This window comes from Manduca sexta, chromosome 24 (genome assembly GCF_014839805.1).
Source record: "Manduca sexta isolate Smith_Timp_Sample1 chromosome 24, JHU_Msex_v1.0, whole genome shotgun sequence".
Classification (NCBI taxonomy): Eukaryota; Metazoa; Arthropoda; class Insecta; order Lepidoptera; family Sphingidae; genus Manduca; species Manduca sexta.
The window spans coordinates 361,427-373,763 of NC_051138.1; the positions used below are offsets into that span (position 1 = coordinate 361,427).

General features: G+C 55.1%; 1 protein-coding gene across 1 annotated transcript in view; it reads right to left on the reverse strand.

Annotated features, from left to right (window-relative positions):
- The window catches only part of LOC115440471, a 60,050-nt gene that overhangs the window by 2,949 nt on the left and 44,764 nt on the right, over positions 1–12,337 (reverse strand). Inside the window, exons 33-61 of the mRNA XM_037442375.1 lie at positions 12,010–12,296; positions 11,650–11,757; positions 11,472–11,600; positions 11,305–11,412; positions 10,964–11,257; positions 10,792–10,905; positions 10,619–10,732; positions 10,256–10,537; positions 10,080–10,157; positions 8,240–8,329; positions 7,942–8,076; positions 7,604–7,780; positions 7,263–7,452; positions 6,839–6,991; positions 6,545–6,750; positions 6,222–6,457; positions 5,729–5,919; positions 5,382–5,525; positions 3,860–4,286; positions 3,397–3,658; positions 3,129–3,276; positions 2,889–3,029; positions 2,484–2,698; positions 2,254–2,403; positions 1,805–2,012; positions 1,600–1,733; positions 1,069–1,325; positions 567–835; positions 155–332 (exon numbers count right to left, since the gene is read on the reverse strand). Of these exons, the coding sequence (XP_037298272.1) occupies positions 155–332; positions 567–835; positions 1,069–1,325; positions 1,600–1,733; positions 1,805–2,012; positions 2,254–2,403; positions 2,484–2,698; positions 2,889–3,029; positions 3,129–3,276; positions 3,397–3,658; positions 3,860–4,286; positions 5,382–5,525; positions 5,729–5,919; positions 6,222–6,457; positions 6,545–6,750; positions 6,839–6,991; positions 7,263–7,452; positions 7,604–7,780; positions 7,942–8,076; positions 8,240–8,329; positions 10,080–10,157; positions 10,256–10,537; positions 10,619–10,732; positions 10,792–10,905; positions 10,964–11,257; positions 11,305–11,412; positions 11,472–11,600; positions 11,650–11,757; positions 12,010–12,296 (5,425 nt within the window). The remainder of the gene's footprint in view (positions 1–154; positions 333–566; positions 836–1,068; positions 1,326–1,599; positions 1,734–1,804; positions 2,013–2,253; positions 2,404–2,483; positions 2,699–2,888; positions 3,030–3,128; positions 3,277–3,396; positions 3,659–3,859; positions 4,287–5,381; positions 5,526–5,728; positions 5,920–6,221; positions 6,458–6,544; positions 6,751–6,838; positions 6,992–7,262; positions 7,453–7,603; positions 7,781–7,941; positions 8,077–8,239; positions 8,330–10,079; positions 10,158–10,255; positions 10,538–10,618; positions 10,733–10,791; positions 10,906–10,963; positions 11,258–11,304; positions 11,413–11,471; positions 11,601–11,649; positions 11,758–12,009; positions 12,297–12,337) is intronic.

Consider the following 12,337-nt stretch of genomic DNA (forward strand, 5'->3'; position numbering starts at 1 on the left):
AGGTACACCGTTGTAAATCTGGCGATCCTCGAAGGATGTCGAGTTGATGTGTTTTGTTTGTCAATATTTCATTTGGACTATTTTGTCCGTTCAACGTGTTAAGGACAAAAATGACAAAATAGGTTATAACCAATAAGGTTTATACTGTACTGACGTGAGCAGCGGCGCGCGCGCATTGAGCGGCGGCAGGTAGGCGAGCGGGCGCAGGTCCCACGAGGAGTAGAGGCGCGCGCCGCCCGACGCCAGCCCCGCCGCCACCACGTTCACGCTCACGCCCTCCGGCGCCAGCGAGTAGCACACGCACGTCACGCGCTCCACCACCTTCACGCTCCCTACAACGAGTCACAGATTATGTTATGCCCAGAACTACTAAATCCAGCCACAAACAAATTAATGTAAAAGCTCACACATGTTACTGGACTTATATGAAGTTGTAACTAACACCTAATACATAAAACTTTAAATTAGCTTACATATTAAATTAAGTCACTTCTTGACACGAGTGAGGTGAAGTGGTTTATTTTAAACAGGTTAATTTCGAATGATTCCACTTTAGTAATACTGACCTACGAAGGTGGCGTTGCAAGTGTGCACGCGTATTAGCGATTTATGTTTGTAAGTCGCGTCCTTCTCATAATCATTGGTGTCGTGATCGGACTGCTCGTGATCATGCTCTTGCGCATGTTCGTGAGAGTGTTCGTGCACGTGTTCGTCCATGGTGTTGCGACGCGGCGACAGCTCGTGCACAGATGCGACGTCGCACAGCGTTTCACTGATAGTCACGTGTGTCACCGGCAACATATCGCGGTTCGGTAGCGTGCGGATGTACGTCAGACTGCAACAGATAATGGCACTTTACATTGTTGAACTAGAATATGTTAATAAAAAGCGGATTTATCACTGTGAATTTAAAACGGAATTAGTGAAGACACTATGCATGTTTATGGAAAAAAGATGAAAACTGTAGAAAAATCGAAATTATGTTGCGCTGTAATCTCAATAGTAGTAATAGAGGGGATCTTTTGATTTGTCTATAATAGTTGGAAACAAAAGTTTGTGATAACTGACTCGTTGAGGTCCCAGAGCACGATGGTGCCGTCGCGGCTGGCGGTGGCGAGCAGGCCGGCGCGTGCGCACACGCACACGTCCGTGACGCTGGCGCCGTGCGCGTGCAGCGTGCGCGTCCGCACGCGCAGCGCGCCCGCCCCGCCCGCGCCGCCCCCCACGCACTCCACGCGCACCGCCAGCACGCGACCCGACGCGTGACCCATGAACAGCGGGAACGGACACGTCGCGCTCGCGCACCACGATGACACTGTCGTTATCTGTACAACAATCATTTTATACGAACAAAGGCAGGGTGGCGATCGAAATATTTTGTTTTGTGTTAATTACAGAGAATAATTACTGTGCACGAGAGAGGCAACAATAACGTGTATAATGGTGCGGTATCTGTATTATATTTTATGTTACGACTAGCCTGTCTCTTCCCTCGGTCGCACACCTAATTTAGTTTTCTAGAATTGACATTAATTTACTTGTTACTATTAATTTATCATGCATAACTAACTAAAGTATAAAACATGCGAGCAACAGTACCTGATCGAGCGGCGGCACCTGCAGCAGCATGTCGGGCGGTACGTCGCGGCGGCGCTTGAGTCGCACGATGTCGTCGGAGTGGCCCCACGTGACGAGCGCCAGCGCGCCGCGGGAGCCGCCCGCGCCCGCGTCGCCTGCGCGGTGGACATCGGGTTAGTGTTGGAAGGCCACGAGAGGCGACTGCACGAGAGCAGTAGTGACGTACCGTGCAGCTGCAGCAGCGCGGCGGCGCGCGGCACGAGCGCGGCGTGGCGCGGCGCGTGCAGCGGCTGCAGCGCGCAGCCGGGCGGGCCGGCGCGACGCGCGGCGAGCGCGGGCGGCGGCAGCGCGGGCGAGCCGCAGTAGCGGCCCCAGCGCGCGCCGCGCACGCCCGCCCACACCTCCGGGGACGAGTCGCTCTCGCCGTTCGCGCCCTGGCACGTTCAGGGACCACACCACTTAATATTATTATTCTACCTACTACTCAATTTTTAAAATTATGTTATCATCATCAAATCATGTATATTAGTGTGAACGCGTTCTGATGTTATTAATACGCACTCACATGTAGAACAAAGATTTACAGATTGCATAATAAATATAAACTTGTTGTTAACACTAGAATCATAAAGTTTTTCGTTTTACAGTGGAATCATCGATAAATAAGAGTGTAACCTGGTGCGCGCGCAGCAGGTCCGTGTGCGGTCTCGGGTGCGGATGCCGCAACAGTTGTCGCGGCGCCTGTCCGTAGGTGCGCACCATGGCCGCGGCCGCCGTGCGCTCCAGCTCATCCTCCAACGCGCTCGGGTCGAACCCATAATAGGTCTGCACTCACACAACGTGTTTCTCTAAGTATAGGTATCTATGATCAAGTACAGAAAGTGTTCCATATGAATGCAACGTACACATGCGGGAAAGACGTTGATGGCGTCGAGCGCGGGCTGTCCGGTCTGCTTGTACCCGAACACGAGGTCGATCCAGTGCGGCAGGTGCTCGGTGACGAGCGGCGACTCGAGCGCCTGGCGGTGCAGCAGCGTGAACAGGCGCGCGTCGGCCGCCCACGCCGGCACCTCCACGGAGTCCACGCCCGCGCCGCACTGCCGCACGCCCAGGTTCAACCCTGCGTACACTGGACGTGCTCATTTCTTTGCCAAAATTAAAGTATAGAAAAAACATTCAATCGATATCTCCAATCAAACTGCTGACGATTTAATAATAATAAAAAACAGAAAAGCTAGACCCTACTATCTGTGCTCATGAATTTTAAATGTTCGATACGTTTAGGCTCAGACATAGTCAATAATATTTACCTTCGTTATTATGAAATAGTTCGGGCAAGTAGAACAGCTCGGGGATGAGCTCCTTGACGTCTGTAGGCGAGTCGTTGGTGATCAGCCGCCACGTGGTGGCCAGAGAGTGGAACGTGCGGTCCGGCATATCGAAGTTATTATCTGGCCAAAATTTAAAATACAATGACCAATTGTCAATAAACAGAAACTTCTCAGCAGGATGTAAGGAAAAATGAAAACATAGTACACCTTTGTGCATACCTTGGTAGTTGAGGAAGAGCTTGGTGAAGGGCGGCACGCGCACCAGGTAGTGCAGCACGCCGCCCGAGTTGGAGTACAGCGACGCGTAGTGGTGCGGCTGGCGCGACAGCAGCGGGCTGCAGCCCTCGCGCCGCGCCGCCTTCAGGTCCTGCGGGGCGCAAACATGCGTTCAGCTTTGGACGTTTGCCGCCGTAGTTTACAAACAGTATCTGCCCGATAGATATTATAGTACTATTGGAGAAATGAATTTTCGTCTTTATAGACATACATTATAAACATTGATGTAATGCTGCTCTCTGTTCTTGTTCTGCACCGCCATGGGCTTGCTGAGGTCGCGGTAGGAGGCGGGGTCGTTGAGGTCCAGGATCTTGGACGTGTAGTCCGCTATTACGAACGGCAGCACCGGGTACTGCATAAGGTCGTTGTAGGATCGTCCGGCGAGCCCGTTCAGACGCATCAGGTATTCCCAGTTAGTGATGGTGCCGTTGCGCCATTGGTTCATGGCTTCCGTTAGTGTGTCCGCTTCGATTCTGTGTAAATAAAATATTAATGGCACTATATTTTTTTTTTGGAAAACAACAAGAATTAACTTATAAGTGATCACCAAATAGTAAGCGGTTAAATCATATATTATATACAACTTTTGAGGGAAGAAAAAGAGAAAGTATGTTGTGTGTGGGGTGTTGTGTAAAAGAAACAAAAAACAGTTATAACAATAATAGTAAGGTTACCTTGAGGGTAGATGGCAAGCATTGAGCGCCTTGAGGAAGGCGGCGCGCTCGTGTTCGTCGGCGAAGGCTAGCATGTGCGTGTGTCCAGAGTTGAGGAACAGCTCGACGGCCAGCTCCTGCAGGCACCAGCGGCGCGTCACCACCTGCAGCAGCGCGTCCAGCGGCCACGACTCCGGCGCGGGCCGCTCGTCCGGCGCCGGCGGCGGGTGGCGCGGCGCGGGGGCGGGCGGCTCCGCCGACTCGTCCGCGTCCGGCACGAAGTGCAGGCAGCGGTCCGTGAGCAGCAGGTCGCCGCGCGTGTCCTGCGCCACGGCCACGCGCGTCACGCGCGCCATGTAGCACACGGGCTCGTCGGGCTGCAGCCGCGCGCTCGCGCCGCCCAGCGTCTCCACCACGCTGCGCACCGGCGACGGCGCGCTCACCGCGTCTGACACGCACCACATTCACGATACACATTCAATCGATGTTACAATAGGGCTGGATTCTTAAAAGGATCGGCAAATCTATACTTATAATAAATCTGTAGAGAGGTCAATTCTGTACATGAAATATATTTCCAAAATAACTATCAGGAGGTGATTAGGGATCGATACTGATGCCAAAAATGCAATTAGTAAAATTTTTGTCTGTCTGTCTGTCTGTATAACCGTTATAGAAACAAAAACTACTCGACGGATTTTAACGAAACTTGGTACAATTATTTGTCATACTCCTGTGCTGGTTATAATATACTTTTCATCACGCTACAATTAATAGGAGCAGAGCAGTGAAGGGAAATGTTGGAAAACGGGAGAAGTTACTCCATTTTTTAAGCTTCCGTCGCGTGTGCAACCTTAATGGTTAAAGCTACACAGAAATCATGTATGACGGAAATGTTCGCCTTAAAATTATTTAAAAAATATCCCACGACAGCATATGTCTATCTTTTATGGTTGACTCACAATAACACGTGTAACTCCTGATAGCTTAGCAGTTCGAAGCTTTCTCATTATATTTGTCTACTCTTACGTTTATAACACTCTCAGTCATCCCTAATTAAAAAAGTTAACATTATTAAATATTCCATAAGAAAGAATCATAGAAATCGGTATAGAAACACCAATGTTATACATGAGATACGCTAATAATAAGCCATCATGCGTGAATACTGAATCATGCTATAAGGATTATTTTTGTATATATATAAGGTCGCGAACGCACAGGCAGGCGGCTTGCTTGGCACCTAGAGGCTAGCGAATCACCTAGCGAGTAGCTTCGTAAAACGAACGTTCGCGACCGGCTCCATTTTTGAAGTCCGAAATCCACGCGGGCGAAGCTGCGGGCGGAAGCTAGTATATAAATAATACGCCAGGTTCGTTTTCATCGCACGATCTCATACAAAATAAGACATGGAACATAAATCCGAATACCAAACAAATCAGTTGCTCTTATTGAACATAAGAACTCATATAAAATTTTGTTTCGTCTATCGAACTGACGAGTGACATAAAACATTGAAAGATAATTGAATAAAAGCACTTACCAAGTTTATGTCTGTACTGCGGCTTGAGGAACCTCGGATGTATGTTGAGATGCGCGCGGCGGAGTCTGACTCGTACGCGGCCCGGGCCCTCCGTGGGGTCGAGCTGCCACGAGGTGGGGTAGCTGCGCGGGTCGTGCCACACCGCTATAACACATGGACAATACATCCGATGTCTTCGACATTGTATACGATCGTGTCGCTTCATTGAAACTAAATCTAGTTTTCTTTTCTTGCCTTCATTGGTTGGATAAATATAAGTGGTAAATATTTACCCGTTTAAAAAATATGTAGTTGTGAATATTTAAATGGCCACGTTTTTAGGTTATGTATGTGTAGCGCGTGCGTACCGTGTTCGTGCGTGAGGTCGTCGAGTAGCCGGCGCCAGCGCGCGGCGCGAGCGGCGGCGCGGGCGTTGGCGCTGCGCAGGAGCTCCATGAAGCTCTTGCGCTCGGCGTTCTGCGTCTCCACCACCTGCCGCGTCATTTGCATCGCTGTCTCCGACACCTTGGCGGCCACGGCCTCTTTGCTGAACACCGCTCTGTCACATACAAATCATATTATGTTAATAAGCATATATTTTTCAGTTAGAAAATTCAGTTAAAGTGCAACAATGATATTACATAAAAAAGGAATTTTGAAGACTCTAAAAAAAACGTTTGCATACTCTACGTATAAATGACAAACACTAGCTTTATTTTTTTTCTTTAATTAGAATTATAATTTATTTACTCTTTCACCCGACACATGAACATGTCCGGAACGCTTTATTTGATTGATTTATTAAGTTAGTAAGTAAGAAGTGAAAAGTAAGCAAGGAAGAAAGAATACCGCTATACTAACTTCGCGATGGCCGGTCGTGTTCTACCAGTGGCCTTGGCCCAGCGCTCCTCGTCAGCGCGCAGCAGGCTCTCCGCCTCCAGCGCCAGGGTCTCGCTGTCGAGGCGGTCGGGCAGCCCGGCCTGGGTCGCCACCGCCCAGCCTCGCGCCCAGTCTGTGATGGCCAGCTCCACTGACGGTGGGCCATTCTCCGCTTCCGCGTGGATGTGTTTCAGGATCGTCAGCAGGTAAACTGCCAGCTGACAAATACATTATTCCGTTTTGTTGGATTTAGATTATCTCATTAACCACCATTTTCAATAAACGAACTTGTAGACACGAGTTACCTTCCTCTGCGCGGGCGGGTCCGGCGCCAGCAGCAGCAGCGCGGGCGGCGGCGCGGCGTACAGCGCGCGCAGCAGCGCCGGCTGCACGCGGCGCGCGCCGGCCGCGGGGCCCGCCATCCACCAGAACAGCTCCTGCAGCGGCGCGCACCAGTCGCCGCCGCCGCCCGCCCACCACTTGGGGCGCGCCGCGCTCGGCCCGCTCACCGCTGCACGCACACGCACACGCACATCAACACGCCAGCTCGCCACGTAATGTAATCACAGCACACACACACAGTGAACACACAACCTTACCGAGCAGCAGCGTGGACAGCAGGCGCAGCGCCAGGCCGGCGTGGTCGCCGAGCGGCAGCGCGGGCGAGCGCGCCAGCAGCGACCACACGGCGCGCGTGGCGCAGGCGCACAGCCGCGCCGCCGGGCCCGCGCCCGTCTCCGCCACCGACACCACTGACAGATACTCAATTACTCAACTTCGTGTTTAACGCCATATCACCTAATATTGTTTGCCGTCTGTTCTTATTAATCGACTCAAAAATGTTTTTTTTTTATTACTGGGTGCCAATACAAAGCGAACTTGATGAATAATCAAGAATTTCATTTTATCGATATTTAAGTAGGTGATAAATATTTCACTGATTAGCTTAAATGGAACATTTCATAAATATTTCATAAATCATAATACAACTTCAACTTATAAGAACTACAATGTTTTTGGCACCTGTGGCAAAGTAATTAGTGGTTCTGGTGTTGGAGTAGGAGGCGTGCAGACGCTCCTCCAGATGGTCGAGCTGCGCGTGGTAGAGCGCCACCTGCGCACGCGCCGCCACCTTGGCTAGTGTCTCGCCACCCTCACCCGAAATGGCCTCCAACTCCACGTAGCTCAACATGTGGTGGATTTCGCACACTGTCTGTGGACACAACACTGTATCATAATCTACAAATAAAGTACAATATAATTTATTTTCTTTATTATACCACTTAATATACCAATGTATAGAGGTGGACTTAAATGTCGATATTAATTATTTCTACGTCTATGATTTTTGTTTTTAAACAAACCTGCATGCTATGTTGAGCAGACAGCGCCTTAATGGCGACCTTGTTGAGAAGTTCGTGCAGATCCTCTAGAAGCAGATCCCGACCTTCGAAGCTAGTGTCCGACATTAGACCGATGGCGCGAAGGGCGCGAATTACTACCTCCACTACCGATACCTCGTTCAACACTTTCAGAGACGCCTGTTGGAATAAGCATAAATAGTGTATTAAACATAATTTTGGTGTTAAATATTTTATTTATAAAGTACATATACTACTCGCTCAAGGTATCCTTAACAGATGGAATCAATATTCATCTATCGGACGATGAAAATGATAACGCAGTCTATATTGTTTTGTACCTTATCAATGATCCTCCTGATGATGAGCGTGATGTTGTGTGCGAGCGGCACGTCGGCCAGCGCGCACGGCAGCAGCGCCAGCAGCGGCGGACAGCGGTGCAGCGACTCCTCCGACACGTCCACCCAGATGTCGTCCTGCAAGTCAATATCGGGCGGTAATTAGTTTATGTTCATTTTACGTCATAACCATATGGTCACTTCGCTTCTAATCTAAAGGGAAGCTTCAAATTTAAATCCTTGTAAATATTGTAACGAGCGGATTATCGAGATTTGATTATAATCTACGTTAATTACTCACGTCTAATTGGTCTTCTAGTGGCACGTCACATTTGGTGACCAACGCGGCGCACGCGGCCGCCAGCTCCCACGATCCTTCATACAGTGAAACCTGATAGATCGAAAGATAGTGTCAACATAGTTTAAAATCTAATAATATTTTGATGACAATATAATAATAATGTAAGGCAGTAGGAACCTCTACTATAAATAAACAACGCGCACCGACGCCTCGCGGTGGTTGTAATACTACGTGTTCAGGTGTGTGTAGTGTGTAGTGTGTACCTGGTCGGCGAGGTGCAGGTAGTAGTGGTGCGCGCGCAGGCGGCGCGCGAGGTCGGCGGGCGCGCGGCGCTGCAGCGCACTGAACGCGCGCACGAGCGCCGCGCGCACCGACGCCTCGCGGTGGTGTAATACTACGTGTTCAGGTGTGTGTAGTGTGTAGTGTGTAGTGTGTAGTGTGTACCTGGTCGGCGAGGTGCAGGTAGTAGTGGTGCGCGCGCAGGCGGCGCGCGGTCGGCGCGCGGCGCTGCAGCGCACTGAACGCGCGCACGAGCGCCGCGCGCACCGACGCCTCGCGGTGGTGTAATACTACGTGTTCAGGTGTGTGTGTGTAGTGTGTAGTGTGTAGTGTGTACCTGGTCGGCGAGGTGCAGGTAGTAGTGGTGCGCGCGCAGGCGGCGCGCGAGGTCGGCGGGCGCGCGGCGCTGCAGCGCACTGAACGCGCGCACGAGCGCCGCGCGCACCGACGCCTCGCGGTGGTGTAATACTACGTGTTCAGGTGTGTGTAGTGTGTAGTGTGTAGTGTGTACCTGGTCGGCGAGGTGCAGGTAGTAGTGGTGCGCGCGCAGGCGGCGCGCGAGGTCGGCGGGCGCGCGGCGCTGCAGCGCACTGAACGCGCGCACGAGCGCCGCGCGCACCGACGCCTCGCGGTGGTGTAATACTACGTGTTCAGGTGTGTAGTGTGTAGTGTGTAGTGTGTAGTGTGTACCTGGTCGGCGAGGTGCAGGTAGTAGTGGTGCGCGCGCAGGCGGCGCGCGAGGTCGGCGGGCGCGCGGCGCTGCAGCGCACTGAACGCGCGCACGAGCGCCGCGCGCACCGACGCCTCGCGGTGGTGTAATACTACGTGTTCAGGTGTGTGTAGTGTGTAGTGTGTAGTGTGTAGTGTGTACCTGGTCGGCGAGGTGCAGGTAGTAGTGGTGCGCGCGCAGGCGGCGCGCGAGGTCGGCGGGCGCGCGGCGCTGCAGCGCACTGAACGCGCGCACGAGCGCCGCGCGCACCGACGCCTCGCGGTGGTGTAATACTACGTGTTCAGGTGTGTGTAGTGTGTAGTGTGTAGTGTGTAGTGTGTACCTGGTCGGCGAGGTGCAGGTCGTAGTGGTGCGCGCGCAGGCGGCGCGCGAGGTCGGCGGGCGCGCGGCGCTGCAGCGCACTGAACGCGCGCACGAGCGCCGCGCGCACCGACGCCTCGCGGTGGTGTAATACTACGTGTTCAGGTGTGTGTAGTGTGTAGTGTGTAGTGTGTAGTGTGTACCTGGTCGGCGAGGTGAACGCGCGCACGAGGCGCGCGGCGCTGCAGCGCACTGAACGCGCGCACGAGCGCCGCGCGCACCGACGCCTCGCGGTGGTGTAATACTACGTGTTCAGGTGTGTGTAGTGTGTAGTGTGTAGTGTGTAGTGTGTACCTGGTCGGCGAGGTGCAGGTAGTAGTGGTGCGCGCGCAGGCGGCGCGCGAGGTCGGCGGGCGCGCGGCGCGCTGCAGCGCACTGAACGCGCGCGCACGAGCGCCGCGCGCACCGACGCCTCCGCGGTGGTGTAATACTACGTGTTCAGGTGTGTGTAGTGTGTAGTGTGTAGTGTACCTGGTCGGCGAGGTGCAGGTAGTAGTGGTGGCGCGCAGGCGGCGCGCGAGGTCGGCAGGCGCGCGGCGCTGCAGCGCACTGAACGCGCGCACGAGCGCCGCGCGCACCGACGCCTCGCGGTGGTAATACTACGTGTTCAGGTGTGTGTAGTGTAGTGTGTAGTGTGTAGTGTGTACCTGGTCGGCGAGGTGCAGGTAGTAGTGGTGCGCGCGCAGGCGGCGCGCGCGAGGTCGGCGGCGCGCGGCGCTGGCACTGAACGCGCGCACGAGCGCCGCGCGCACCGACGCCTCGCGGTGGTGTAATACTACGTGTTCAGGTGTGTGTAGTGTGTAGTGTGTAGTGTGTACCTGGTCGGCGAGGTGCAGGTAGTAGTGGTGCGCGCGAGCATGCGCGAGGTCGGCGGGCGCGCGGCGCTGCAGCGCACTGAACGCGCGCACGAGCGCCGCGCGCACCGACGCCTCGCGGTGGTGTAATACTACGTGTTCAGGTGTGTGTAGTGTGTAGTGTGTAGTGTGTAGTGTGTAGTGTGTAGTGTGTACCTGGTCGGCGAGGTGCAGGTAGTAGTGGTGCGCGCGCAGGCGGCGCGCGAGGTCGGCGGGCGCGCGGCGCTGCAGCGCACTGAACGCGCGCACGAGCGCCGCGCGCACCGACCCCTCGCGGTGTAATACTACTACGTGTTCAGTGTGTGTAGTGTGTAGTGTGTAGTGTGTACCTGGTCGGCGAGGTGCAGGTAGTAGTGGTGCGCGCGCAGGCGGCGCGCGAGGTCTGGGGGAGCGCGGCGCTGCAGCGCACTGAACGCGCGCACGAGCGCCGCGCGCACCGACGCCTCGCGGTGGTGTAATACTACGTGTTCAGGTGTGTGTAGTCTGTAGTTTGTAGTGTACCTGGTCGGCGAGGTGCAGGTAGTAGTGGTGCGCGCGCAGGCGGCGCGCGAGGTCGGCGGGCGCGCGGCGCTGCAGCGCACTGAACGCGCGCGCACGAGCCGCGCGCACCGACGCCTCGCGGTGGTGTAATACTACGTGTTCAGGTGTGTGTAGTGTGTAGTGTGTAGTGTGTACCTGGTCGGCGAGGTGCAGGTAGTAGGGCGCAAAGGGGCGCGCGAGGTCGCGCGCGGCGCTGCAGCGCACTGAACGCGCGCACGAGCGCCGCGCGCACCGACGCCTCGCGGTGGTGTAATACTACGTGTTCAGGTGTGTGTGTGTAGTGTGTAGTGTGTAGTGTGTACCTGGTCGGCGAGGTGCAGGTAGTGGTGCGCGCGCAGGCGGCGCGCGAATGGCGGGGCGCGGCGCTGCAGCGCACTGAACGCGCGCACGAGCGCCGCGCGCACCGACGCCTCGCGGTGGTGTGTAATACTACGTGTTCAGTGTGTGTAGTGTGTAGTGTAGTGTGTACCTGGTCGGCGAGGTGCAGGTAGTAGTGGTGCGCAGGCGGCGCGCGAGGTCGGCGGCGCGCGGCGCTGCAGCGCACTGAACGCGCACGAGCGCGCGCGCGCACCGACGCCTCGCGGTGGTGTGTGTAATACTACGTGTTCAGGTGTGTGTAGTGTGTGTGTGTAGTGTGTAGTGTGTACCTGGTCGGCGAGGTGCAGGTAGTGGTGCGCGCGCAGGCGGCGCGAGGTATCGGCGGCGCGCGGCGCTGCAGCGCACTGAACGCGCACGAGCGCCGCGCGCACCGACGCCTCGCGGTGGTGTAATACTACGTGTTCAGGTGTGTGTAGTGTGTAGTGTGTAGTGTGTGTAGTGTGTACCTGGTCGGCGAGGTGCAGGTAGTAGTGGTGCGCGCGCGAGGCGGCGCGCGAGGTCGGCGGGCGCGCGGCGCTGCAGCGCACTGAACGCGCACGAGCGCCGCGCGCACCGACGCCTCGCGGTGGTGTAATACTACGTGTTCAGGTGTGTGTAGGTGTGTAGTGTGTGTAGTGCGTAGTGTGTACCTGGTCGGCGAGGTGCAGGTAGTGGTGCGCGCAGGCGGCGCGCGCGAGGTCGGCGGGCGCGCGGCGCTGTAGCGCACTGAACGCGCACGAGCGCCGCGCGCACCGACGCCTCTCGCGGTGGTGTAATACTACGTGTTCAGGTGTGTGTAGTGTGTAGTGTGTAGTGTGTACCTGGTCGGCGAGGTGCAGGTAGTAGTGGTGCGCGCGCAGGCGGCGCGCGAGGTCGGCGGGGGCGCCCGGCGCTGCAGCGCACTGAACGCGCGCACGAGCGCCGCGCGCACCGACGCCTCGCGGTGGTGTAATACTACGTGTTCAGTGTGTGTAGTGT